This window comes from Chaetura pelagica, unplaced genomic scaffold (assembly GCF_000747805.2).
Source record: "Chaetura pelagica isolate M959 unplaced genomic scaffold, ChaPel_1.0 scaffold708, whole genome shotgun sequence".
Classification (NCBI taxonomy): Eukaryota; Metazoa; Chordata; class Aves; order Apodiformes; family Apodidae; genus Chaetura; species Chaetura pelagica.
The window spans coordinates 481,505-508,942 of NW_009954405.1; the positions used below are offsets into that span (position 1 = coordinate 481,505).

The 27,438-nt window shown below is 43.2% G+C and overlaps 1 protein-coding gene across 2 annotated transcripts; it reads right to left on the minus strand.

Moving 5' to 3' along the window:
• Nucleotides 1-355: 355 nt before the first annotated feature.
• On the minus strand, nt 356-27,398 carry CAPN9 (calpain 9). 2 transcript variants are annotated; one of them, XM_010004225.1, is made up of 20 exons: nt 27,186-27,398; nt 22,708-22,777; nt 22,129-22,247; nt 21,408-21,541; nt 20,632-20,800; nt 18,997-19,080; nt 18,659-18,744; nt 16,827-16,904; nt 12,477-12,637; nt 11,624-11,781; nt 10,757-10,965; nt 10,115-10,151; nt 8,081-8,155; nt 7,505-7,562; nt 6,878-6,942; nt 4,472-4,540; nt 2,979-3,057; nt 2,190-2,306; nt 1,123-1,181; nt 356-382 (listed from the first exon to the last, which is right to left on the minus strand). In XM_010004225.1, the coding sequence occupies exons 1-20, from the start codon at nt 27,396-27,398 to the stop codon at nt 356-358; spliced, it is 2,067 nt and encodes a 688-aa protein (XP_010002527.1). The 2 variants fall into 2 exon arrangements, with proteins under 2 accessions (XP_010002527.1, XP_010002528.1); XM_010004226.1 differs by lacking the exon at nt 16,827-16,904.
• Nucleotides 27,399-27,438: the final 40 nt, after the last annotated feature.

Here is a 27,438-nt window from a genome sequence, read left to right on the forward strand (position 1 = left end):
ATAAAGACTTTTAATCACTGTAGTCTGTCCTGAAGCTAAATACAATCCCATTTCATAAAAATCTGTGGTCACTCAGAGACATCAGTTTCAGTCTACTTGAGAGGCATGTGTGTCCCATACAAATGCCTCTCACAGTAATAAATCCACTATCAGGTTTTACCAAAAATAAAAACAAAATGTGATCTGACTGTTGAACTCATCAACAGAGCTGGAGACCAGATAGGGTGGGTAGCATTCATGTTCCTCCAGATGAAATCTCCTGGCAAAGTCTGCATGCAGAGGGGACCTCAGATGTTGGGGCAGAAATCTCAGCAGCAATGTCACAAGGAACTCCCAGCATCCGAGTCAGACTTCTTCAGATGTTCATTGCCAGATTGATAAACTAATATTGGAAGAAAGATCAACTTTACAATAAATTATTTCAGGCCCTTGTCCCTCCCACTCTTTCTTTCCCCAAATGAAAGCAAGATGTTCAAAAGCAATGCCTTGCTCTGGATTGACCCCACACCAAGAAGAGGACCTTTGCTCTCCAAGCACTAGAAGCTGATAAAAGCAGTGATGTTGTTTGTGTCTCAGCAGTCCACCCAGGCTCTCATGTTTATTGTGCCAGAGACTTCCTAGTGCTTTGCCTCAGGAAGTGTTGGGTTAGTGTAAAATGAGAGACAACCCTCAAATGCAACAGGGAGACAAAGAGAGCACAAGAAAAGAAAGCAGCCTGTGCTGAGTAGTGTGTGAAGCAGATGATAGACATGCACAGGAGAGGCTGACCTGGACTCGTGGGGGATTCAGGGAGAAGAAAAGATCACCCCATCACTATCTGCTCCTTCCCTGTTACCCTATCAAGAGCTGGCACACAAGGAAGGAAAAAGCAGAGAATCTAGGAAGGGTGATGGGAAGCTGTCAATATGCCTCAGGGGCAAGGAAGGAGAGAAATAGCATGGAAGAGATGTAACCAGTGCATGTGCTGTAAACCACAAGCCTGTTGAAGCCTATGGCCCCTGCACTCTCATGGACAAAGATGTCACCTGAAGTGTCATGCAGACATACTCTGGTTTGTACAAGAGGACAAAGTTCTAGAGAAGGTCCATCATTTTGTCAGTGTTTATAAAGCTGTGCTCATACCTCTCCTATATTCAGGTTAATGAACTCCTTGTTTTTCACACTCAGCGCTTGGAATACTCCTGAAATGAAAAACAGGACACCAATGCTATAAATACCCCTACCTCATTCGTATTCATACATGACCTCCCCATCCCACAAAGATGGATGGATGTGCCAAGGAGAGGGGCAGCCTGGTGCAAAAGTGGCTCTCTGAGTGAAGTCCTTGCAAGAGGAATTGCGTTGTGGACTTCAGGCCTTTGTGCAAGTCTCTCTTCAGAACTTGTCTGGAAGTGAGTGTCCTGGCTGCGCTAAACAGTCAGATTTGGGTGATACTACAAAATGAAGCAATTTGCATTTCTTTATATACCTCACTTAACTTTTCTCTCTCTCTTGTTTAATACTTCTACTATCATGGATCAGATCAGAAAGTAAAGAGAAGAACAAAACAAAAAAAGCAGTCACAAATGTTGATTTTGCTTCTCATAGAGTGAGCTGCTTCTGATTTGAACTTGGAGCCACACTAATTACCATTTCATCATTCATCCAGCCATTTTAACTACCTCCACTACTTCTGCTCTGGACTGAAAGTGACCCTGAGCACAAATGAACTGAGACCTAGGGTGCATCAATGTACAGGGAACCACATCTTCAGCCAAAAGTGGACAAGTTAAGTAAAAGGTACAGGAGATAACCTGTCCAAGCACATGCCAGTTATATCTTTGCATGAAGCACAAGCAATATCATTGGATCCTTGAACTTCTGTGATCCCAAATTAAGCTTGTGGGTGAGCCACTAGAAAGGCTATAACATGGACTTAGCCAGCATTCCTCACATGCCTTCTATGTTGCTGCAGTTTATGAGGCAGGCTCAGTTCACATGGGGAAATTTTCCATTAGCAACAGAACATTTTTCACTTTACAGGAGAAAAGCCACCCTAAAAGCAAATGCTAAATACAGCTCCTTTCTGTCAGCCATGTACACACTTGATCTCGGATATTGCACCATATGCTCAGAGACAGCCAAAAGTGCAACATTTGTTTTTTTTTTTTTTCAAAGGGGAAGAAATTCCAGAGGAAGAAGATACTCACGACTTGCATTCTCTAAGCGAATTAAGCAGTTCAGAAAATCATCAAATTCAATCTGGAACTGTTCATCAGAGTATCGGAGGACAATCAGTTGCAGCAGGTAGTTGTTGAGTTGGTACCCTTCCCAAAGACACAGGCACAAACGAAAAGTGAGCAACATCACTCACAGGCCAGGAGGGGAACCTGCACAACTCTGCTAACTAACTGATCTTGGAAACCAGCTAATAGGAGGATACTCTATGGCACACAGCCATCCAGAAAGCGATTTGACCACAAAGTTCTTTAAGCTTGTGATGAGTAACAAACTCTGAAAAAGAATTTCTGCAGTCCTTGCAGTTTCTAGTCCGTGCACTTTTTGATGTATGAGGGACCATTGTGTTTCCTTGAAATTTCAAGGGATTTCTGCAAAATCTAGGTGCTTTAAAAAAATAATTTGTGATGAAATACAAATGCACTGACTGCTCTTCATAACAAACAGCTTACTCCCTGTCCTCAAGTGGAGATGAAGTGGCTTCTTTCAGTGTCTAGCCCTGCACATGTGCAACCCTGTTGAGTTTAACAGAGCTCAATAAAAATTTAAAGATTGTTCCAACTGACTGCCCTGCAGGGTTGGGGATACCTAGGGCAAAATTAATCAATTCAATGTCCATTCTAGGTGCCTAGGTCCTCTCTGGGGGTTTAGATGTCCTCTCTGCTTGGGGGCACCCAGCCTGCATTACTGGCTGGAGTCATCTTCATCCACAGTTGGTCTGCCCAACAGGGGTCCCAGATAAAATGCAGTGCTTATCTTACCTGCAGCTTTAAGAGCACTGCGAAGCTCATAGGAAGACATGGAGCCAGATTTATCAAAGTCAAACTGAAGAAAGATATTCTGTTATGAAAGGAGCACATGGTAAGTTCAGTATTTGCATATGAAAAGGACCACAGATACGACATAGAAAGGCAAGGTGCTTGACTGTATAACATAAGAATTTGAGAAAGCTGTCAAGACTTTGGTGCAGATCAAGTCTGACTCTGTGACTGAGGATCAGATCTGGGTCCCAGCTTCTTTGTCATATTAATAGGTTGTTATGAAACTGAAACAAGTGCTGCCAAACCCAAGCATTCAGAAATAATGTGTTGCTCTTTATAAAAAATTCCATTATTGTAAAAAAAGTTATTTTATCTGAGAAAGATGTATTGTTGTTTTGTGTTTTTTTTTTCTTTTAACATATAACTGTTGCATTCTCTTAATCTCTTTTTATGTTTTTCTCTATAGTTCTGAAGGCCAGAGACAAATTTTTTACACATGAAGTTAGGATTGTTTCTTACTCATTTGCTTCTAGGTATAGAAAATCTACACAGTCACACTCATGGCACAACCAAGAGAACTGGTACAAACAGTTTGAATTTTGACCTAAATATAAAATAATTATTAAGCTGGAGTTCAGTTCTGTCCTTTTAATGAGACAACAAACACAACTCTTCCTTGGAATAGGAATTATTTAGAGCTGTCATCACATTCAGCTTAAAATTTTCCAGCAAATATACATGGAAATCTTGCTACAGGATACAAGGATTTCTCAAGCCCCCTTGTTAAAAAACAATGCATCCTTTGTTAAGAGAGATGTGGCATTAGTACCCAGAAAAAGTGTCTGCAATTTCTGATGGGCTAGACAAGAAGCAGAGAATAGCATATTTTGAGTGCTTGGGTGAAGCATGAATTCAGAAAAAAAGCTATTAATGACCATGAGGAAACAATTATGATGTCTTTATTTTAATATTCAGTCTGTGGCCTGATTCTGCAAGCCTGTTTATTCTTACTTCCATATACAGTGGCAGGAAAATGTGTTTAAAATTAGAATCACACTTTCCCAGACTTCAGTACAGTTGACTCCTGAGAGATCAATAATGGAAATGCAGTGACTTAGGAAATCATTGTTTCCTACTAGTCTTGAATCATCATTTTCTTTTTCTGTACAACAGTAGTAATGGAAATTCCTTAAGTTTCATTTTGATTGGCTTGCTTATTAGTGCCCATTGCATTCTTTATCCCAAACATAGTTGATTTGCTTACAAAAATCTCTGTTATTTCCAGAAAACCATTATGGTTTAGCATCATGGAAAGCTAATAAGGTCTTTGACCATCCAAAATAAGCCCCCGTACTTTTAAAACATTTGTTTTAAGTTAGAATTCATGGCTTGTAAACACTCCTGTCTCCATTTTTGTCTGAGCATACATAATAAACTACACAGGAAATAGCTAATGAAATGGATAAACAAATACAATTAATAATGTCACCTACTATCCATGCCTTCATTTTTTCCCAGAAAACTCTGAACTCATTAAATTCCAGTTTCCCGTTGCCACTGGTCTGGTAATGTGAATTAAGGAAAAGTTTTTGTTACATGAAGATCAAAATTCTATCTGAATGTATCTGTGCTGTTCTTTTAATCAGAAAACATATCGTTGCCTGGAAAGCCTGGGGTGCCACCAAAACTGAGACAGGGACTTCCCAAGAGGTGCAGCTCAAGCAGTTACAGTCATTACTGTGACTGTGATACTTGAGGAACATGATGTGATGTAAAAGCACAGCTGAGCAATGCAGGCTCCACAGGGAAAAGACACAGATTGTTCCAAAGCAAGAACAGCTTTGGATGTAAATGGGATATAAATGATTCAGAGAATTAAATTACCTGATTAAAACAATTTGCTACTGTACTCGAAGGAGTTAGTCAATCAATGTGCTATTCTTGATTTTTATCTAGTGACCAGGCTTTGTTACAATGGCTCAGCCAAAAATTAATGGGAGTCATGGGGTGAAGCTGGCAAAATCTGGTCCTATTAGCTGAAAAAAATGTCTGCATAGCAGTTCTGAGAGGAAGTGGTTAGATCTGCCTGGCCTTCCCTCTGCCTGAATTATGTGGGTCTTAATATTTATTTTACTGGGTTAATGATGTCGCCCAAGCACAGCTCACTTGCACGATGGGGTGCTTGCTCTGAAATGCTAAATAAGGAATGGGCCCACTCCTTTTCCGTCTTACTTGTCAGGACTAAGCCCTTGCTCAGGAAGACACCAGCTCAGAAAGCATTCACAAAGGTCAGAATGTGCCAAGCAGGTAGTGCCTGCTGTTATTTAAGGACCTACACTGGTGACATTACTGAGGGCACCCAGGGACCCCAAGGACATTAGCACTCCTGCAAAAAGTTTGTCTTTTTACCCAGCCAGGTTCTTCTTCCTGGGGTCATGTAGGACTTTGCCCCACCTCTGTGCCACTGCACTGTGACAGTAGCAAAGGAATTTGGTGGCATGTGACACCAAGGGGTGTCTTCCAGCCTTGATGCGTGTTTGCATTCATGTCATTTTGCTCCTCCATTGTGCTCCGTTTGGAGCACGTCCAGACCAGGATGGTGGTGTCTGCGTTCTTGTGCTTCCAAAACAGATGAAGAGATGTCTCCCCATCTATTCAAAACTGTGCAGAGATTTGCTTGGAAGCATTGCAAATAACGGAAACTATTCAGTTATATCCTAAATAGTAAACCTAGGACTGCTGCCATTCTCCAAGGTCAAGCGCAGACCCTGGCTTTGTCCCAATACCATGTAAGGATGAGATGTGAACATGGACCAGTTCCCTACTGAAGCTAGGTTTTCAAGGAAGAAAATTTAGAGCTAGTCCCCTGCTTCTCATTTGCATATGCATGATGTCTGATCGTCTCTGAATTTTAACATTGTGGACATAGCTTTAACAGGATAAAGTTTTGTCTCTTTTGGTTTTCTGTTAGAAATGTTAGAGAGGATGTTACCTGTCATGGATTGGAGCAACAAAAGGAAAATATAAGAATTTCTCAGCTGAACAAGCAAGACATAATCCATATGTTAGATACTTGCCTTCTCAGGACTGCAACTGTTTTTTCTCACATGTAACAAAATTGTCTATTGGGAAAGCAAGCTGCAAAAAGCAGCTCTACCTGAAGGGAAGCCGTGCTAAGCAAACTCCACAGGCACCAGACCACTGCAAAGGGGTAAGTACCAGGGCTGTGATCCATCTCACCTGATGTCTGAGCAGTCATTTAGCATCCTGCACAGTTAGGCCCATCCAAGCATAATTACACCATCCTTTTCACTATCTACAAAGGAAGACTAGAAAGATAGCTAAGATGTAGACACCTACAACACAAATGTCTACATCTGGACAGACAACTCTCGCCCACATGTCTGCTTCCTGGAGTTCCAGGATCTAGCTGAATGACCAGCTCTTCCAGCTTTTAACCTAGTTGTAAAAAACTCCACAGCTCATCAGTAATTTTTGTAACTCTGCTGACCTACAACTTGCATGCACAACTCTGTCTGCTGAATACAATCCTCCAGACAACAGACTTTTATTGAGTTGTCTCTTCCAGGCCTTTTAAAAATAAATCACAGCTTGAAAAAATGCAGTTCTATAAAGAAGTAATTTGATATTTACTTTTACAGATGCACAACATTCAGCTTCTGCTTTTCAGTCTGCAGTAGAAAATGGTCTGTCTCAAAGGTCCTAACCCTAAATTTCTAAAATAAGAATCAGGATATAACTTTCACATAATTTTTTAGTTTGCATAGTGTTCCGTCATGACATTAACACATCCATCTCTAATATCCATGACAGGTAATGCTATGGGCAATTATATCCAGCATTCATTTAGCCTCACAAACACTTAGTTGAAAGGATACATCCATAAGAGAAATGATATTTCGGCATGAAATGAGACTTAAGTTCTTGAATTTAATGTTCTTTACTGAAAAAGGACAAGAGTAAGAAAAAAGTTATTGAGAAAATCTGCCTTTTATAATCTGAAAATAGGATTTAATACACAGAGATAGCTGGTTGTTAGTCCTCATTGTGGGAGGACGTGTACACTAGAAGAAGAAGACTATAGAGAAGTCACAGTCCAGACAGAGGAGGTATTTACTGATGACAAGACATACTGTCCTTGTTTTGTAAATCAGGAGATGAGGTTCAGAGAGAGACAGGTTTCTTATTGTACAAAGGGCTTGTAGCAGGGTCATGGACTATGTCCAGGTCTTACAAGTCCCAGCCCAGTGCCTGTCCCTCCACGGCAGAGCAGTAATGCAATGGAGAGCTGGCTTCACTGAGCTAACATGGATCATGCTGGAGGCCATGCAAGCTTGTTTTTATATCATGGACCAGATGTTTTCCTGGCTCTGCTCTGGCTGGCTAAAGGACACTAGACAGGAGCCATAAGACAGCCTATTTCTTTTCTATCTGTAAATGAAATTAATAGGAGCTTTTATAAAGTTATTTAAATGGCCCTTTACTTAGAGATTATCAGCACTTACTTTTCTTCAATACAGCATTCAGAACATATTCAAGTTCTTCTGCAGATATCTCCATGTCCTCAAGTAAAAATAAATAAATAAATACATAAATAGAATTGAAGCATCTGTTAATTGATTGTTCTTCCAATCAGACACACCAAAAACCTCAGAAAGCACAAACATCCATCTGTACTTTATTGCAACTGAGGGGAAGAGAACTGTGCACACCCCAGAAAAGGCGAAACAACTATAGGAGTTGCAAAACACAGGCGTGCTGCAGTGCACAAGGCTGCCTGAAAGAGATCCCAAGCAGGATCCATTGATTCAAAGAAAAATAACCTGCAGTTGGACACTGAACCAGGTAGGCTCGCTCAGAGCTTCAGTTCTAGCTCTGGTCCTCCTGCTTGCTCACCAGGGACTGCACCCTTCTCCACCTAGACATAAGGCATGGTGACATCTGGTGCCCAAACAACACACTACAGCCAAGCACACTCCCCCCAAAATACAGCGGTTTCGTTTCACCTGGCCATGGGTGGGAGCAGAAATATCTCCCCTCTTTCTACATCTTGCCACGACCCACAAGGGTTTTGTACTCACTTTTCCTGAAATCTGCTCAAAGAGTGCCCGGAACTGTTTTTCATCTTCAGTTTCTTGTGGGCTTGTGTTTGGAGGCTGCAACATCAACCACACAAGTAATAAAAGAACTCTGAAACTAGACATTTGATCCACACAGAGCCCCACTGTGCATCAGGAGACCACAGTGCCTCTAAAAAGAAGGGTACACATGCTCCTGAACATTGCTAAGCCTGAGGCTTCCCAACCATCTAGCTGCCCAAGAAAATCTCACCCCCTCATTTCCTTCACCTGGGTGATTGCATAGTCTGCCACTGTCATCATCTCAAAACCAAGAGCACCCACCCTGGAAAACACCTCTCATCCCATCCCGGCACCACTCTGCTTCCCCAGTTCTTAAACCACAGCTCTGCTGAGCTCTTTCCAGCAGCAGCATCCAGGGACCTCTCTCCCCTCTTGAGGCCACCACCAGAGGTGGCTGCACTTTGGCTCATTACCCAGAGCCATCCAAAGCCTGGAAGCACTTTCAGCTGAGTGCCTCAGTGCAGCCACAGGGTTGTAGAGCCCAGGCTTTAGTCTACACTGATTAGTAGAGAAATGCAATAGTGCAGAGCCACTGCTCGGGTGACCATGTGAATAGGGGAATCCTGGGGCCAAAAATATGAGGAAAAAGAAAGCAACAGCACAGGACAGGAAGCAAAGAATCAGGCTTTGTTTTCTCTGCCTGCAGAAGGTATAACATGGGTGCTGTTTTGTGTACGGTCACCAGAGAGACCTGGTGACACTGATGGCCACTTACACTTTTTTTGACCATGTGTAAGTTTATAGAATCATAGAATCATAGGGGTTGGAAGGAACCTCTGAAGATCATTGAGTCTAACCCCCCCTGCTGCAGCAGGAACACCTAGGGCAGATCGCACAGAAGCACAACCATCTGATTTGATGTTGGTGCCACACAGGAAGACAGTGTAGATATTCAGTGTGCAACAAGTTCTCACTCTTAATACTGCCCCTCTTTATCTACAAGTGTGTGATATACACATGGATTTAAGGTCTGATTTATTTATTTAGTTTTTTTTTTAAAGGGATATTTAGTATTTGAGCAGTATCAGCAGCGCAAAGAATTACAGAATCACAGAGTATTAGGGGTTGGAAGGGACCTCTAAGATCATTGAGTCCAACTCCCCCTGCTGCAGCAGGAACACCTAGGGCAGGTCACACAAAAGCACAACCAGACAGGTCTTGAAAGTCTCCAGAAAGGGAGACTCCACAGTCTCTGTGGGCAGCCTGTTCCAGTGCTCCATCACCCTCACCGTTCGGGTGCAGTCCCTTAGTGATACCGGGACAGATGAACAGATTTACTTTGCTACTGAACATGGCCCTGAGATTCCAGAAATGGAGGTGCACTTGTTAGCTGGTCCCTGGAGGGGTTTTACTAAAGAGGGACACATGAAATCATGGCTTAGCTTGTTACCATGGGAAGGCACACCACAACAAATGGCTTATTTGCAAGGATACACTAAAACGGGAGCTGACTCAGACTCAGCTGCAATTAGTGCTCAGCAGGCAGAGCACACCATTCAGAAGCAAAAATAATGTAATCATTTCAGTAGGCACACACGTACCAATCACTCCCTCCCAAGCCCTACAGATATTGATAAATAAATGTATCTGTATGCAAAACGAATGTAGGTCTGCAGGCATTCTCTTGCCTCTTCCTTTTTCATAATATATGAAATATTAAAAGATGTGAACAGCCATGTACCTCCCCATGGCTCATGGTGTGCTTTCAGTGCACTCGTGGTGGCTGATACCCACTTCTGGTGCTGGATGACATCAACTGCCTTGAAGTGGATGCAGAAGCATAGTGATTATGATTTTGATTGTTACAGCTCTTTTACCATATTCAGCAGAACTGACTGTTTCAGTCACATATACAAAGCTGGAAATTGTGTAACATTCCTGTTAAATGAACATGTTTTAGCCCAAGACAGTAAAAGCAGTGTGTGCTGGCTTTTAGTGAGCTATTCTCTTGCTATTTTAACTCCGTGGACTTACCTCAGGGAGATCAATGGCAACATTTGCATCTAGATCCCTGGAGAAAACAAAACCTTATTCAGTATATGAAGATACTAAACATCTGCTTGGGGTATAAGCTTGCTTAGTACATTTTTCGGAAGTGAGTGACAGAACTGCATTTTTTTACCTAAGGGGTCAAGTTTAGATAAAATTCATCAGACAATCAGATTTTTGCCCTGTTTAAATTTTGGTACAAGGAAACAGACTTCAAACATGACTGAGGGAGGGTGCAGCTGTGCATGCTGTCTGCTAAGGAATTCATCTCACTGTGCACACAATTTTACCTCAATATAAAATTTTCATTTGGACAAACTTTGGGAGGAAACAAACAGGAATAAACAAGAAATAAAACCTGCTGCACTCACAGATTCATTCTTTGTCAAGCTTCCAGCAGATTCATCATACCAAGCCTTACTTCCCCACCTCCTAAATTCCTCTCCAAAACACATCAGGTTTAACAAAAATGGGCAAATGCAAAAAAAAAAAACCCAAACCATCAGGAGCTTCCCATGCCAAGGCTCTGCTGTAGGGCTGGGTGCCAGGCAGCCAGGCTCTCCCCAGCAGCCAACAGCCCCATGTGCAGGTGAGCATCAGGGGGCCCGGGGCTCCCTAGTGACTTACTCAGTGATGGCTTTCTTCTCAGAGAAAATCCTCAGGCAGAAATCTGCCTCCTGGTGTGGCTCAAATGTGGTTGGAACAAGAATGTAATGGCCCGGTGGCAGCTTGAATCGGTTACATACTTCCCTTAAATTAATGTAGGTTTTGCTCCTGGCCTTGGAGGGGTGGTACCTGAAGAAGTCTTTGCCCAAGTGTCCATCTTTGCCAGGGCTCTAGAAGGGGAAATTGAGACAGCACTGCACTGCTCAGGGTGTGGTAGGAGCCATTCTTGCCCCTTTCCCAAACACAAAGCGAAACTCTGCCTGGCACCAGCCTCTCCCCGAGCTGTGACCTTGACTCTTACCCTTCACCCAGGTGCTGGCAGCAGCCCAGTTCCCACCTCATGGCAAGGATCCACTACCACTGGTCCTTTCCCACCCAGAAGGCTGTCTAAGAGGACTCTGGGGAATTTTCTTCCTGCTTAAACACTCCCTGCCATTAAATATCACCATCCCAGGTGGGGTGTCACGGAGCAGTGACAACAGATTTGCCAATCCCAACCTCACTCAGGAACAGGCACCCCTGTGTGTGATGTACCCTAAGGGACTCATAAGAAGCAACATCACCTCTCCAGGAGCCAGGCAGGGAATGACAGAATAATGGGGCCAAGGAGTCTACCTTGGGAACCCATGGCCCTGCAGGGACTCCTAAATCCTCCTCTGAGAGGACTTGATCCCAACCACACCAAAATTCTCTGTGGGGATTGATGTAATTGAGATTATTTTAAGAGCGAGAGCCCTAAAAATACATGATGGCTGGCAGGGCTACAAACCCAGAGAAAGATGCTAATACTGATAGTGCAGCTACTGCTCTGCAAAAGCAATAGAGTACCTCATAAATAGAGTAGCCAATGGTCAGCATTTCAGCTCCAAGCCTCTTCAGTTTGCGGCGATCCTTTTGCATCAGTGCTGCTATGAATGTGCACTCATCTTGTCCATCATCTTTCTCTGTCAAGTGTAGCTTGATTTGTGGATTTGTCCAGAAAGTCTCTGCCAATGAAAAGAATACCAGAGAGTTTCTTGCCTCAGAATAAAAATAACACCACTACTACTACTGAAAAAAATTGAAGACAAAAGGGACAATTAAGCTGAGGTTTTGCTCAAATGTCATTTTTCCACTAGCTGTCATGCTTCTTTCTTTCCACTAAGCTCTGCAGAAAAAAAGCCAAATCCCAAAGTCCTTCCTGGAAGTAGGTGTAGAAAGATTCTAGGCCTGATATTTTATCAAGTTACTGTGGTTTAAATAAAGTTGTCAGATGGGATTTTGTAAAGTATGTAGCTACAATGATCCCATAGTGCTTGTGCCAGTCTGCAGTAACACAGTTCAGATCCATGTTGCTACTTTGGAGCCATATAAACATGCTGGCTGGGCTAGATTTTTGTCTCATTTTACACTTACTGTAGCAGTTTAAGTGACTTATTTGGAGCTAGTCCTGGTCATGAAAATGTAAATAAGAGGCAAATCAGATCCAATGAACTTGAGAGCAAAGAAAGCAGCTCTTCTACCACAAAGTCTCAAGTGGGACCATATGAACGTTTGTCCTTTTGGCTGGTTCCTACGAGCTGAGACCCACCTAGCCTGGCCAGCACTCACAGTTCTGCCCATGGGGTAACAGGAGAGTATGCTGAGGGTGAGTAAAGACTTCCAGTGCCTGCTCCTCATTTTAAGAGCAGTATCTATTTACCTAGAAAATTTCTACATCCTCCTGCGGTGGATCCCCGGACCCAGCTCCCCTGGTGGATGGTCACCTCCCACCTGTGGGCAGTGCTGTCTTCCAGGGCATCTGGTGTCAGGTTGCAGATCTCGACTTTGTCAAAATGCACTTTGAAGTCTTCAAATTTCATCCTGGGTGAAACACATAGGAAGGAAAAGGCAAAGGTACTTACTCCCCAGAGTTCCAGGGCTGCATCACCAGCTTGTGTGGATCTGAACAGCTTCAGGGACTGTGGAGATGTGCTGATGTACACCAGAGGAGAAGTGAGCTCTCACTCACTGTGGTGTAAAACCTAAGCAACCTTCATGGCTGGATCTGATTCTGACATCTCTTACACCTTTACTTTTGCTCTACAACTCTGTTAATTTTACTCAGCTAGAGTTGAGTATAAGATAAAAGGAACTGACACTAGCACAAAACCAATGCTTAAAAGAGTTATTTCACCAACACCATCCTGGCCTTAATGGCCACATCTATATGGCTGAAGAGCCAACCAAAGGATAGCTGGCATATGTGCAGGAGCTAAGTCTGCCTACAAATCAGCTGTGTGTCCAATGCCTGCCACATGACAGCACTACAAAGGACACATGATGATGGACTGGCCAAGCCATGGTACAATTAGCCTGTCCACACTGCAGTTAAAGTTATATTTGGGCATTTGCTAAGGTGCCTAGGCTCAGGGTGCTTATGTTCCCCTTCTTATGGGTGCCTGGGTTCTTGCCTAGCAAAAACACACACCAAACATGAGGGACAAAATATGTGTTTGGATTTGAGTAGCAGTTCAAAACTGTCTTTAAAGGTGGTGTAGACACCGCTGCTTACTACTGTGTCAGGTCAACTGCACTACATATATTTTATTTATACCTAGGGTAGACATATATACATGGCCATGGGAAGGAGAAAGCAAATGCCACAATATGGATGTTTCTAAGCTGCTAGGCTGGAGTGGTTGAAACTAGCACATGGCATGCTGAGAAGCAGATAGGCCATGAGATTTTATCTCTCAAGTAAAAGGGCAAAGTCTGGAGTTCAGAACTGAGCAAACAGCCAGGAGAAGGGACAGCCAGAGCCAGGCACCACTTGGCATCATGTGCAGCCCTAGGCAAAAGGAACCAAACAGGGCAGCTTGCATGGTTGGCACTTGGGACACAAGAGGCCCACATGCTCTAAGATCAAGGGTAGTCCTGGTGGGCTGAATTTCCATTTGTAAAAGCAGAGAGGCTTTCCTGAGGGCAATTTAGCCTCCAGATGTGTCCTCTGCTCTGAATCACGCTCTATAAGAGCCCCTCTCTCTCCATGGACCATAAGAATAACATGGAGAAATTGATCTCCTCCTTAATGTGAACTCCTTAACTATCCTTTTCCTCCAGAGGCTGATGCCTAGCGGAAAAAAAACAGAGCAGCAGGAGAGCAAAAGCTCTCCAGGACTACATGTTCATCTGCAGCAGTGGCAGATAGGACCCAGCTAGCCCTCATTGTATCTCACCAAACACAGCTACCTCCATTTTTCTGCTGCATAAGGAATAGATATCTTTGATAATTTTAATTTACACTTGCTACGGGCCATTTTATGACTTGTTTTTAATGCAGGAAGAAACATCAGGCTTTGCTTTCCTGAGCTCAGTCCAATTTCTTGTTGGCTACTTCCATGTATTGCTAGCCCTAGGCCCTGCTAATTCTCACTTTGATGCTCAGCACAAGAGAGCAGGTGCAGCATAGCAAAATCTTTCTCTAAGTGGCTCAGTTTCCTGGCCACACTATGTAGTTTTGGACTTTTTGGAAATGTGCTGCAAAGCAGATGAAGAACTAGCACTTTATGGATCAGATTTGGCTTCTAAGGAGAAACCACCTCTTCTAAATTCCCTAGGGCCATCCTGCATTTGTAGTGGTGAAGAGAAGACCCTGACCCTCTGATTATAGGAGAGAAGGGACTAGGGTGACTAAGAAGCTGATTTCTTAGCCAACAGCAGGATGCCTTCTTCACATCTGCTAGAAGCATCTGGACACCACCAATATAATATGCTAATATGTAGCAGAAAAAAATATTGGGGTAGTTAATGAGGTCAGCAGGCCTTGAGCATGTTACCAAGAAGATTTTCTTCAGTCCTCACAAATCCAAAGAACAAAAGGGACAAAAGTTCTTATCAGACCACGTTTCTCACCTTGGTTGCCTTATCCCATGGAGTCCTCTACAACTGTGCTGCCTTTTTTGCATTGATTGAAGACACTCTGGTGATATTACACTGATCTTGCATTATATTTTCTATTGTTTTTAATCTAATTTCCCTTGCTGCGCTACCCTTCCTCCTAGCCTTCCTGTTCCACCTAGGATGACATCTAACACAATACATGAGAATAAACTGGTGCATTTCTTCTTCCTCTTGTTCTCTTTCATTTAACAAAAATGAGCTCATGTAGTAGAAATTACTATTGCATTGTGTGCAGTCAGCACATGGAATAAGCTAGGTCCAAAAGCTAAAGCACAGTTACTTAAGTTGTTCATGAATGCATAGTAGCTTTCCTGGTCTCCCTTTCAGCTTCCAGACGCATAAGAAATTATGTACAAGGAGCTCACTAACTGTGAAGTTTACTATGAAGTTTACTTCAGTAGAAACCAGTTGTGGTCAACAAGGAGAAGAGCCCCATTGCACCTTAGGCTTTTTGCTAAGCCCAAAGATAATGTGTGTCACGTAGAACATATTTCAAACTCTGGAGGACCTAATTACTTTGCTACTCGCTGTTTCTAGCAGTGGGTTTCAAAGCACCTCATAAAGATTACCCCAGCTTCCCAGGGAGGCAAGCCAAGCCACCACCAGCAGTGGTCAACACACCCACTGAAGGTCCTCAGCTGCAGAGGTAGGACTATAGCTCATTCACTGTTTACTCAGATAAACTGCATCAGCAAGAACCACTGAAGGAGCAAACTAAAAAGTGGGGAGAAGCAGCTATTTTCATTTCTTTCCTTATCTGAATATTTTAATGTCTCTGGTGATATATGACATCATTGTTTATGCAAAGTCTGGATGTGAAGCCTAACAGGGGAACCATCAAGGTGTGGCTTAGAGGGGGCAAAGGGGCAAACACTCCTTAGAGAAATACACAGAAGTCCAAAGGCACTAGTAAAAATAAGTCTGGGTGGAGAGTCTAGCAGGCATCAAACATGCATGACTGGTTTTGGAAGCATTTCTTAACTCCTGCATATGATTTTTTTTCCACTTAACCCCTTCTGTGGAAATTTCAGCCCCACTTACTTTTGTTTCAGCTCTGAATGGCTGAGATGCTGGGTGAGGAATCCAAACATTTGTCTGGGTATACTCAACTTCATTGATTTTCCTGGCCTTCTCAGGACTTAACTATCAGCTTAGCAGGTGACTGTTCATGAATCTTATTGCTCATTTGATGCCTACTTGCACACTTTTACCTCCATTACACAGTAAGACTTTAGTCATGTTCTGTATTGAGAGACTTGCTGCAGTTATGTGGGTTCCAGGTAAATATCCTATCTAAAAATATTTAAGTAATGGATCAGCCACTGGACTTACCTATCAAGTTTTGGGATAAATAATTTTACATGACTTAACTTGATTCATTTTGTATCTCAAATTACTTTTCAGGCCTCAAGTTGAACTTGGATTTAACTTGGAGGAAAAATCTGAAATAGCCCCACTGCATACCTCTCTAGATTTACCTCTCTAAAATGATGAGCATCTGGCCTTAGAAAATGTGGCCAGACACATTGTCAGTAGTGTAAAGCATGCTTGATATAGGGGGGAATCATGTACAAGTCAGCCATCTGCTCTGTCTTGAATGTGGCACAAAGAACATATTTCTAAAGCAATTTCTACAGTTTGGTTTTTTTCCCCCATTTAATATTTTCTTTAAACTTCCCATAGTTTCTTATATATCTTGGTGTTACTTTCAGTAGCAAGTAGTATTGCTTCTCGGCACTGCTTTCCCTTCCAGGGTATGCCTAGCATCATCCCTGAAGGCATTCCATAGGTGACACAGTGCAATGCACTGCTCCCTTCTGTAGAGTCTCCTTTGTTCATGGTAAGGAATTAAGAGTGTTACATTCATGGGACACTCACAGTATTTGAAATATGCTAATGCTACAACTAAGCTGACATTCAAAATGCTTTTTGTTATTAAAATAGACATGGACACACAGGAAACAAAGAAAGCCAAGTGAGCATTCCACCTGCCCTCTCCGAAGCAGAAGCAGAGTGTTTGTTCACACAGACTTCTTCCTTATTGCTTGTTTGGGCCACTTGTGCCTTGACTTCTGACTAGAGCCACACACTTAAAAAACCTGTGGCTTACCAGAACTCTCCATCATCCAGTGCTTCTTGAGAGAGGCGTCTCTGCTCCGACGGGCTCACTGAAAGCCACTCCTGAGAGCTGCAAGAAAACCAAACCAAGCTTTACTGTGGGTATGTGGCAATTCATTTTGCCTGGCTCAGAACTACTGGCTGGACACAGCAGCAGGCTGGTCTTCTTCCAAATGTGTTTTATTTGAGTGGCCCACACAAACATAGATGCATTTAGGAGGTATCCCAAGTCCCACTGTCATTCATGGTCAAGGAAACCCAAATAATGGAGCTGGAAGCAGGACCAGGCCAGAGATCCCAAAGCTGCTCCAGGATGGTCCTTCATGAGTTACTGCCTGCACTCAGAGTTGGGACAGCTGCCAGGTGTTGGGCTTGGGTATAACAGGGCTATGGGTAAACCTCAAGATTTTGGTCACACCCCTCCTTAAATCTGTTTTTCATTTGTTGTACCATTTCCTCTTTTATGGTTGTCAATAACTTAGGGCCAGGTGTTCCTTCAAAATTGAGTCAACAGGAACTGAACAGGCTCCTTCTCCCTTACAGAGAGATTTGATGGAGTTACTGGGGTGCCAGGTAAAGTCTTTTCCTCCTTTTCATTCACCCCTACAACTCCAATTGCAGCTCGCCAAAACCAAACAAAAACCTGCTACAGCTTTTTGGAAAAACTGGAAATATCCCACTACATTTTTGATCAGATATAATAAACAGGGAGTAGCAGACAACTTCTGCTGAGGATAATTCCAGCAACAACTAAAAAATGTTAATGCAGTTCTTGTATTGATCTTCTAGGTCCTCTGCAACTTAAGTTAAAAAAACCCTCCCAAGTGCAGAATCAGAGCCCTGCTTTGCAGAGACAGCCTTTTCAATGAACAACACAAATTGCCAGATACTAGTCCTGATCTTAAACTCTCCATATTTTTTGAGATCTATGCCAATTATCCATATTTTTCTTTTTCAAGATAACAAAGGATCCGAGCTAATGTGGAAATCCATATTTCTGAGTCGTATTAAGGACAGGGACATCCAGAGTAGTCCTATAGATGACTACATGTCTCAGCAATTTTAAAGAGCCAGGCAGTTTATGACTCCTCTACACCTGTATGAATCAAAAAAACTTAGTAGAAGAAAGTGAAACAAAAACTAAGCCATGGATATGTGCAAAAATACATTGAAAAGTGTATGCTGAGGGGAAATATAGTGTTGGTTTTTACTGTATGTATATTTATTATTATTTACACTTTGTTCACCTTTGGTAGTAAACACAGGCTGATTTTCAGACTAATTTGGTTGTTTTGGGTCCTACCACAACTTTGTTGGTCTCATTTAATGGTCATATATTCCTGCCTATTCCTGACATGTTTAGAAACCCAGAACAGTAAATGCAACTGGAGGCTCATAAGCTACTTAGAGGGAGTAATACAGTATCACTTTTCATCTGATCTGAAAAATCACTCCAAATGTATATTTTTTCCAATCAGGACTATCTTAAATTATCCCATTTGTATTAATCAATATTTTTTGCTAATGCTAGCTTTTGGGCACTAAACAACTTTTACAGTGTACCCATAATTAAGCAGCCTTACAAATACTGAGGGTGACATGTTAATTTGGCAGTAATACTGTTGCACATGTGCAAACTCTTGATTTAATTTTCTGTGGAATAGCTGGGGCAGCAGAAAGCTGGCTGTGGGGCAGCAGAAAGCTGGCTGTGAAGCTGCAGAATGCTGGCTGTGGAGCTGCAGAAAGCTGGCTGTGGAGCTGCAGAAAGCTGTTTGTGGGGCTGCAGCCTTGGTGATGCCAGCAGGTATGGGACAGCACACGCACTTGTCACTCCAAGGGCCATTCCACTCGACCTGTCCCCAGGGGTTCCTTATCCTTATGAGCTGCACTTGCTGGCCTCGATAGCTCACCTGGGGAAGAAGGAAACAGAGACAACACCAAGTGTCAGTAGCGAGGGGAGCAGGACTTCTCCAGTGAGCAGAGGCTGATCGAGCTGGTGGAACTGCTGGGCAAAAGGTGCAGACTGATATGGGAGTTGTGGGAGGGAAAGATGGATGGGAATCTGGATAACTCCCCCAGGATAACTCCCAGTCACCTCAGGTTAGGGAACACCCCCTCATCTTTTCCCCAGGTCTCTCCTTGCCCCGTGCTGCTGAACATACCTTGTTGATGCCAGTCACAGAGTAAGCATGGCCCTTTATAAGGCCAAAGGGAGTTTTGGCTTCTGACTCGGCAGCACTGCTGGTCTGAAAGACGGGAAAAAAAATGTGAATCTCCCCCTTCAGGGCCCCCTCACAAGTGGTGCCACCTTGTCCTTTCCAGGCATCAGGTGGGAGGCCAGTGGCTAACCAGTACTATGAACAAGGAACTTGTCTGTCTGCTCAATGCACACAGTCATGGTGGAATTGTGTCCTTTGAGGAAAGGAAAGGTGGGATTTGAGGGTTTTTTAGCGTTGTTAATTCAGAGGGAATAAAAGGTAGTTCCAGACTGAAACACCTTCTCTGCCCCTGTCATTCTGTATAAACATCATCTACATTTCCAGGAAGTCAATCTTAACTCCCATTCAAATGTAGTTTGTATCAGCTGAGGGATGGGAAAAGGTGCTCTCAGACTGAGATCAAGTGTTGATATGGTCTCATTTCATGTGAAAAGACATTGATGGAGCAGTGATGACAGTGAAGGGTCCCATCGGCCGGCTGAGTATCACCCTTTCTCTCTAGTTCAATAATTAATAGTCTTTGCAAGCAGCAAAGCTTCATCAGGAGAGAAAGCAAAACACAAATCAGAAGACAATGAACACCAGAGCTGAGGGCATAGTCTTGAGTAAAAGAGAGAGCCTGAGGAAAAGACCTGCTTTCAAGTCAGGGATGCAATGGGTTTGAGACAACAGGTGTCCCTTAGCCCAGCCATATGTTCAGTGATAAGGGTCTTGGGCAGAGGGCAAACAAAAGCCTCTCTCCTTCTCCCTCAGCTGGGGAAATTCCTTTGTCTTTGTTACAAGTGTCTGAAAGGGAAATCAAACATTTTGTGGTTGGTGAGATTTTTCTCCAGCTGCTCATTCTAGTGGAGAAATCTGGCACACTTTTAAAGTTTCTAAACTGCCCTTCTCACTGACCACAGTCAGCAAGGAACAGCAACAGGGCTTTCAGTCTTGCTGTTGAGCAGCTTGGGCATTTTTCACCAGAAAGCCAAGGACACATGGACAGCTGCTTTTAACCTGGATAGACACACTGATGGAGCAGTGTAAGTAGCCTGTGCATCTGCTACCCACCAGCAACATTCCCCCTGGGAAAGCTGGAGATTTTAGTTTCTAGAGGGGTAGACCTGGCATACTATGAGCTACAGCCCCTGTTTACAAACAAACACACTGATCCTGAGAATTGTCTTGAGTTGCCCAAGTACTCACAGGTGTTGTTACATCACTCAGAGCTGAACAAAACCAATTTTGTAGCCTCTGGAACCAGAAAGTCCTCAAGAAACTATGGCAAATTTTAATGCTAAGTGACCAAACAAGTCAGGAGAGGAAGTTCACTCTCACCTAGTGCTCATACTCCTGTCATTATTGCCTTAAATACAGTGGCCATCACCTGCTGAAAAGTGATGACTCTTTCGTTTTAAACAACTGTGCTAAGGTCTATGTTAATATTACATGTCTATCAGTTCACAGCTATTATTTGCAGATTTAAGTGCATATCCATCTACTTGTCATTTACTTAGCTGGCTTTTAAAAGTAGTGTTCTTAACTGCAGAAAACACAAAACTAAACTGAGAAATTCAGAGCCCATTTCATACTTACATCAATAGAGCAGCCCACCATTGAGCACCTTTTCAGAGCTTTCTCTAGGATTTCATAGAAATTGTCAGGAGCCCTTTTAACCTCATACATTTCTCCTACGCCCCCAGTGAAATCCTCCATGGCTTCTATTGTGCTGCCTCCTTTCAGAGCCTCGTAGCTGCCATTCAGCCTGGAAAACACATGCTGACCATGAGACATGCTTTCAAAACTTTGAAATACCTATTATGAGAGCTTTCTCACACTGGTGTAAAACTGCAGCACTGAAATAAAAAGAAGTACCCCAGAATGTGCCCAAGATATATGTGAAGAGTATTGGGATAATTCCACTTTGCTTGTTAATCGGATTTTTAATTAATTTATTTCTCCATATCCTTAAAGCCTGGGGTGTTTCTTTCTTTGATGCCAGTTGTTGTGTTGGCAAGGACTGAATATCATTGTGTGTCAGTGGCTTGCTACCTGCCAAATCATTTAAAAATATAGACTTAGGCAGAGCCCTCAGTTCAGGTTTCTGCAGACACAAATGGCAGGACTCAGGCTTTGATCTGACTCTATTGCTATCAGCTAGGTCTGTGTCTAATGACGTGCTGGAAGCTGGACCAGCTCACAAGAGACAGACATAACATCTTTTGATGCGGGCAGCAGCAAATGCAAAAATCCCCCCCCACCACCACGAAATATTGGATAGAAGCTATTCCCTGGGCTTGTGAATAATGTATGTAAAAATTGTGAATAATACATGTACAAACAGCAAAGTATACATGTACAGTGTGACTTACTTGGCATAGGCTTTCTCTAGCAAGGCACTCCAAAATTCATTGTGATCAGCTGAGTGCAGGAAAACCAAGCGGCCATTGAAGGTGGGTAGTCGGTCATCAATCACAATATCCAGCCACTCATTGTGCTGCCAAAACTATTTAGACAGAATGAGAAATGCGTTTGCTGACAGTATGTAATTTCCTGAACACAGGGCTCTGGTGTCCCATCACTTCTAATTGGAAGTTAGTGACAATCATAGGCTTCATTAGAAGTCATATGTAAATCATCCATTCCCACTACACCATGCCAAGCGGCTCTGAAGGAAGGGTAATCTATCCTAAGAAAAGACTAAGACTAAAAGTGAAGAACTTATCCTTATCTGGATAATACCACTCATGTAGCTATACAATGGACTCAACACCTTTAAGGCACACATGTATTACAGATCCCAGCCCAGCTCTCTTGAGGCCTTATATCCTATGTGGGGCTTGTGTGCTTAGGAAGATACAAAATGATTTCTAAAGCCATATATCTCTTCCATAGCAGAAGTGGCTACAAGTGTGCCTGTGTGAGGCTGGTGTAGCCCTCTAGGTTGTTTCTCAAAACATGGAAAACAGTGTAAGCTTAGCCACCCCTGTTTTTTTCAGTGTCTCTCTACAATAACTAACAATCTCACTGCAAAATAAACCGTGACATGTAATGACAGAAACGTGTTCATGCTATGCAAGATGTTCATCTTACCTGGAAGTGAAATATTCCAGCATAATCTGGCCCAAAATTTTGATCCAGTGGGACCACTCTTGCTAGCATTTTTTCATTCAGTGTAAGAGAAGCTATGGCTGCTAATAGCCAGCAGTCACCTGTGAATTGAGAAGGGGAAAGAAAATCCTTATTTTCTTACCTCCAAGAGCAAAAGGTGATGTAGGGACCAGAGCAGATGTTATGGCAGTTAGCTGCCATCCCTCTTGAAATCCAAAAGACAGACAGCCTGTGTCTTCCCAGAAAGGGTGCCCCTGCCTGGTCCAGGCAGACTGTGCTGCAGTTTAGAGATGGTGGTAGACAAAAGGCTCCCTTGGGCTCACAGTACCCTCTTGTGGAGATCCTTCCCTGATCCTGAATCCCACTGCACCATGGTGGTCCCTGGCATGGATGGGAGGCTATCAAGGAGGTGGTTGTGGGCAAGGTAAGCATGGGCAGTACCTCCAGCTTCACTGCTTCCACCAGTTCAGGAGGAACAACATCCCCTCATGTCTGAGGATATTCCTGTTGCTCCTCACAGGGTGTAGGCATGAAGGTGTATACCCAGAGGGAATCACTCACCAAGATCCCCTTGGCAAATATCAGTTCTTGTGGCTCCTCCAAGGATAAACTTGGGGTCTTTGACAATTTCCTGTGAGAGTGGGAGAGAACACTGAAATTACTTAGAATGTGCCTAGAAAATATCACCATCACTCTGAGCTCAGACAGGCAGCCTGGTGTGTGCCACATGAGCTATATTATCCTGTAGCAGTGTAGCCACCACAAAAAAACTAGGTGGGGAATCCTTGCTAATTAATTACAGTGTAGAGCAATTAAAGAATCAACTAACTTCATTTTTTCGTAATTAGTCAGCTGCTAATGAAAGGTTGGCATTCATTTGTAGGCAATTATTAAATTAGCATAGCACAACCTGGTCCAGAATCTCAATGCTAGGCTACAAAACACGATTAATGGGTTTTTTGTTTGATTGTTTGTTTTTGTCTAATGGCTGGAAAGACTAAATCTGGCAATTCACCTTTAAATGCACTATTAAGCCTTTTATTTAGCTGCACATAATACCTAGGACATACAGTGTCTGACAACCATGAGACCATTCCCTCCTCAAATAAGCAAAGAACAAAGGTAGACTGCAGACTTGTTTGCTTTACAGGGTTGATTTTTAGGAGAGGCTGACACTACCCACCCTTGTGTGTCCAGAAGGCAGAGGGACTGGTGCTCATGGTGGCATTAAAACAATTCTCAAGCATTCATTTGACTGTTTTAGTTCAACTACTAGCACCACAGCTGGACAGAAATATTACAGTGAGAAACCAATAAATGTGGCAGGAATAACTGTCTCTTCTCCCCTTTCCCATGAACTGTACATTGAATTTAATTGACTGAATTGAATAGAAAAGGGAGGAAGAGGATATCTAATATATTCCTAGAAAATTATTACTGGAAAAATACGCCTGTAGTGAATCAGTCTGCCCTGATATGTTACTGCAGACCCTATGGCATGAAGCAGACCCTTCTGCCTAAGTGGCAGAAGCCTTGGGGGGGGGGGGAATGAAACACGGGGGGAAAATAGAACCCCACATTCAGTCATTTGACTCCTGCATTTGCCTAGATGGAAACTGAATTGCTTTTGGTTCAGATCACTGCATTTTGTGAGGCAATCAGGGCAGGATATTGATTCTTTCATTCGGCTTCTGGCGCTTATTGCTGAAGCACTTAGTGGGGGCCACTGCTGGAGCCAGGACACTCTCCTCAGCGAATCTGCATAGCTCCCGCAAAGCTCACCCTGCAGGGGCAATACTGAGGATGAAGCCGGTTTGCATAGTTTTTATTTGCCTGTGCTGGGGAGGAGGTGGCAGCCAGGATGTGGCTCAGCCACAGGTGCCCTGAGGAGGAGGCACTGCAGCGTGTCATGTGGGGGGAATGAAACACGGTGGGAAAATAGAACACCACATTCAGTCATTTGACTCCTGCATTTGCCTAGATGGAAACTGAATTGCTTTTGGTTCAGATCACTGCATTTTGTGAGGCAATCAGGGCAGGATATTGATTCTTTCATTCGGCTTCTGGCGCTTATTGCTGAAGCACTTAGTGGGGGCCACTGCTGGAGCCAGGACACTCTCCTCAGCGAATCTGCATAGCTCCCGCAAAGCTCACCCTGCAGGGGCAATACTGAGGATGAAGCCGGTTTGCATAGTTTTTATTTGCCTGTGCTGGGGAGGAGGTGGCAGCCAGGATGTGGCTCAGCCACAGGTGCCCTGAGGAGGAGGCACTGCAGCGTGTCATGTCCCCAGTGTGTAGAGCAAAGGGAAACCAAACAGCAGCTCTTCCTTACCTGGCCCACCTGCTTGTTAAATACACTCAGTCTTCCTGGGACTGGCCGTGAACAATAAAAAATGAAGCTCATTGCCTTTAGGCATCAATATAACAATGGCTGATAAAGCAGTTGATCTTTAATAACACACCTTGTTTTAGAGCATCATTGCTCCTGGGGAACAGAATTTGCATGGCAAGAACTGTATTTAGCTGTCACCAAGAAACCCCATGTTTTAACAAGAGAGAAGATAAAATACCTTTCCACTGACATGGGTCTGAACCTTAGGTTCCTAGCTCACTGCTTATTATACTGCTTTACAGTTGGTATGTGGAAAAATATTTATGTAAAGCAAACAAAAGATTAAAAAATAAAAAGGAATTGAAAGGATTCTGACTGGACCCCTGCCTTGTTCTCTGCTATGCAAGAGAAAACAGTGCTCTACAGTTTTTGAGTGGATGTTGCAAAACTAGTATTAATTGACAAGGGATTCTCAGACTGGATGGTATAAAATGTGTACCAGGGCTTTTGGCATGTTGAAGGACAAAATCCAGAGATGGATCTTGCATCCACACACAGCATTCAGAAATTGAAGGATTCACCTGCACGAGGATATTGCCTGGAAGCAGAGACATGCAATCCTCAGAGAGATAAAACAAGGAGACCCATGATTTGCCTGATGCTACATCAAAGCTGTGTTTCTTTAGACTAAAAAGAAAATTGCAACCCCGGTGCCTCTGCCTCACATTGGTAAGGGGGGCATAAGGAAACCTAAGAGAGAGTGAGGGTGAGACTGTTTAGGTGGCATTATTTCTGTGCTTACATTTCCCTGCCTGGTTCCAGGATGCAGTACCTGTCATACCAATTACCTGTGGCCATTCAGATTAGGAGAATTTCCTTCTTACTTCCTCCTGTAGAACATAGACTCATTTGGCATTGGTAAAACATACTTGTTTCTCCTTTTTTGGAGTTTGGATTTGTTGTTGTTGTTTGGTTTGGTTTTTTTCTGTTCTTCAACTTGTATGTCTAACTTTCCCAGACACTGAGATGTTTAATTTATCCAAGCAGTTGAATTTAGATATAAATTAAGATAGAAAGGAAAGGAATATAATGAGTTCTTTTGTTCTTCAGATTATTTAAAAACTTTGATAAGGTGCAGTTTCAAAGGTTTAATTTGCAATAAAAAGAGATTGCTAAACAAAATCAATAAATATCTTTCTGAATCTTAGAGCACTTAAGGTTTATGTAGAAGATGGGATGTTAACTTGGTGCAGATCCATGTAGCTCACTGATTGAAGTGGGAGATTTACAGATTAGGGCTGGCTGAGGGTCCTGCTCACTCTGCATACAAATGTGTATACATGCAGGTATATGCATGTCAAAATAATAAGAAAGCCTTCTCTCCTATTACTGAAGATGAAACTCTAGCAGTGTGTGCATCTGAAAGCCAACATTATTTGTCCCTGCAATTACCCACAAGTCTTGTGCTACACTTCATTTGAGTTCCTGTAAAATACTGGTAGGAGAGGCAGTAAAGCCAGTCACTGTGAAAAGCAGTTTGAACACAGATACTCTACACAGACACAGGGCTCTTGTTCTCATCTTCTCCAGTGCCACAGCTTCACCATCAGAGCTGTGGCAATTAACCCAGCAAATGCTTCAGGCTTACAGGCCACCTGGGTTTTGGGATAGTACCTGCAGGGCACTTACATGTAGGGATATCCCATTTTTTCATAGCTGAACATTGTCCAGGAGTAATAGCTTTAATTATCTTCTGCACTACACCAACTGATGCTGAGGCGTTTGAATGGCTATCATTGTGGATTAAGTTAAGCCAAAATTTAAACCCATCTTTAAGCCTGTTTATTTATTTTTTTTTTTCTCTTGGTATGACTGTTTACAAAGGAAAGTTTTCTACTAAAGGAGAAGCTTTCAGATTTTGACGAAAAATAGAATAAGTGTCAGTCATTGACAAAGAAATGAGATGTAGCCACAAATTTTCTGTGACTATTAGTTACAGGGTTAACTGGGGAGAAGAAAGCTGGAATAATGTTGTGTTTGTGATCTGAGAGCATGTGACTAGTGAAGCTTCAGGCTCTTGCTGTGTTATTAATGATTGTTATGCAAGATGCATTAAGAGATACTCATCAAGCCCTTGGCTACTGTTGAATGGCTCAGTAACCATGGCATGTATTCTTAATCTCTCCATATTTCACGACAGAAGGGAGCAAATACAAGTTTCTAAAAGTTAAAAGGATCTAATTTTTAAAGTTTAGCCTTAATAATGAATTTCCTACATTAACGACACTTGATTTTTACACAGCTGGAACATCATAATCTATTTTACCCTTAAGTTCTTGCGTGTCCTCTTATTCTCATCTTAACATCACTTCTGTTTGGCAATAACATAAGAGAAGGCTGCTTACAAGTTGTTTATGCATGTACATAAATATACATGCATAAAGTGTGGCCACAGAACAAGCTACATCTAAAAGATGGGGCGCAGCCTTCCGGCCCTCTGGTCCCGCAGCTTGAGCTGGTTTTGGGTGCCATTCTGACCGCACACCGCTGCCCCTGAGGTGGGAAGAGCTTCCCCCTGCCCTTGGCCTGCACATCTCCCTGGACGTGCCACACGTTTGGTGCCACCCCAAAGCACAGCAGCACCTAGATCTTGGCAAGCTGAGAGGAGAGCAAGACTCGCCCTCCCCTGCGCAACACGCACACTCACCGTGGGCCTCTTCCAGATGAAGGGGATGGGCGGCTTCTCGCTGAAGAAGAGAGAGGAGCTGCAGGCGGGGAAGTCGGTGTCCTGGAAGAGGACCCCCCTGCGCAGGCACTCCTGCTGCAGCTCCTCGAAGCCCTTCCCCGAGCCGTGGGTGGCACGGGCGGCACTGGGCAGCGCCGGCGGCCGCGGCTTCGAGTCCCGGTGCAGGTAGGGCATGGCTGCCTCCACCTGCCAGGGGGGTCCTGAGCAGGCTTTG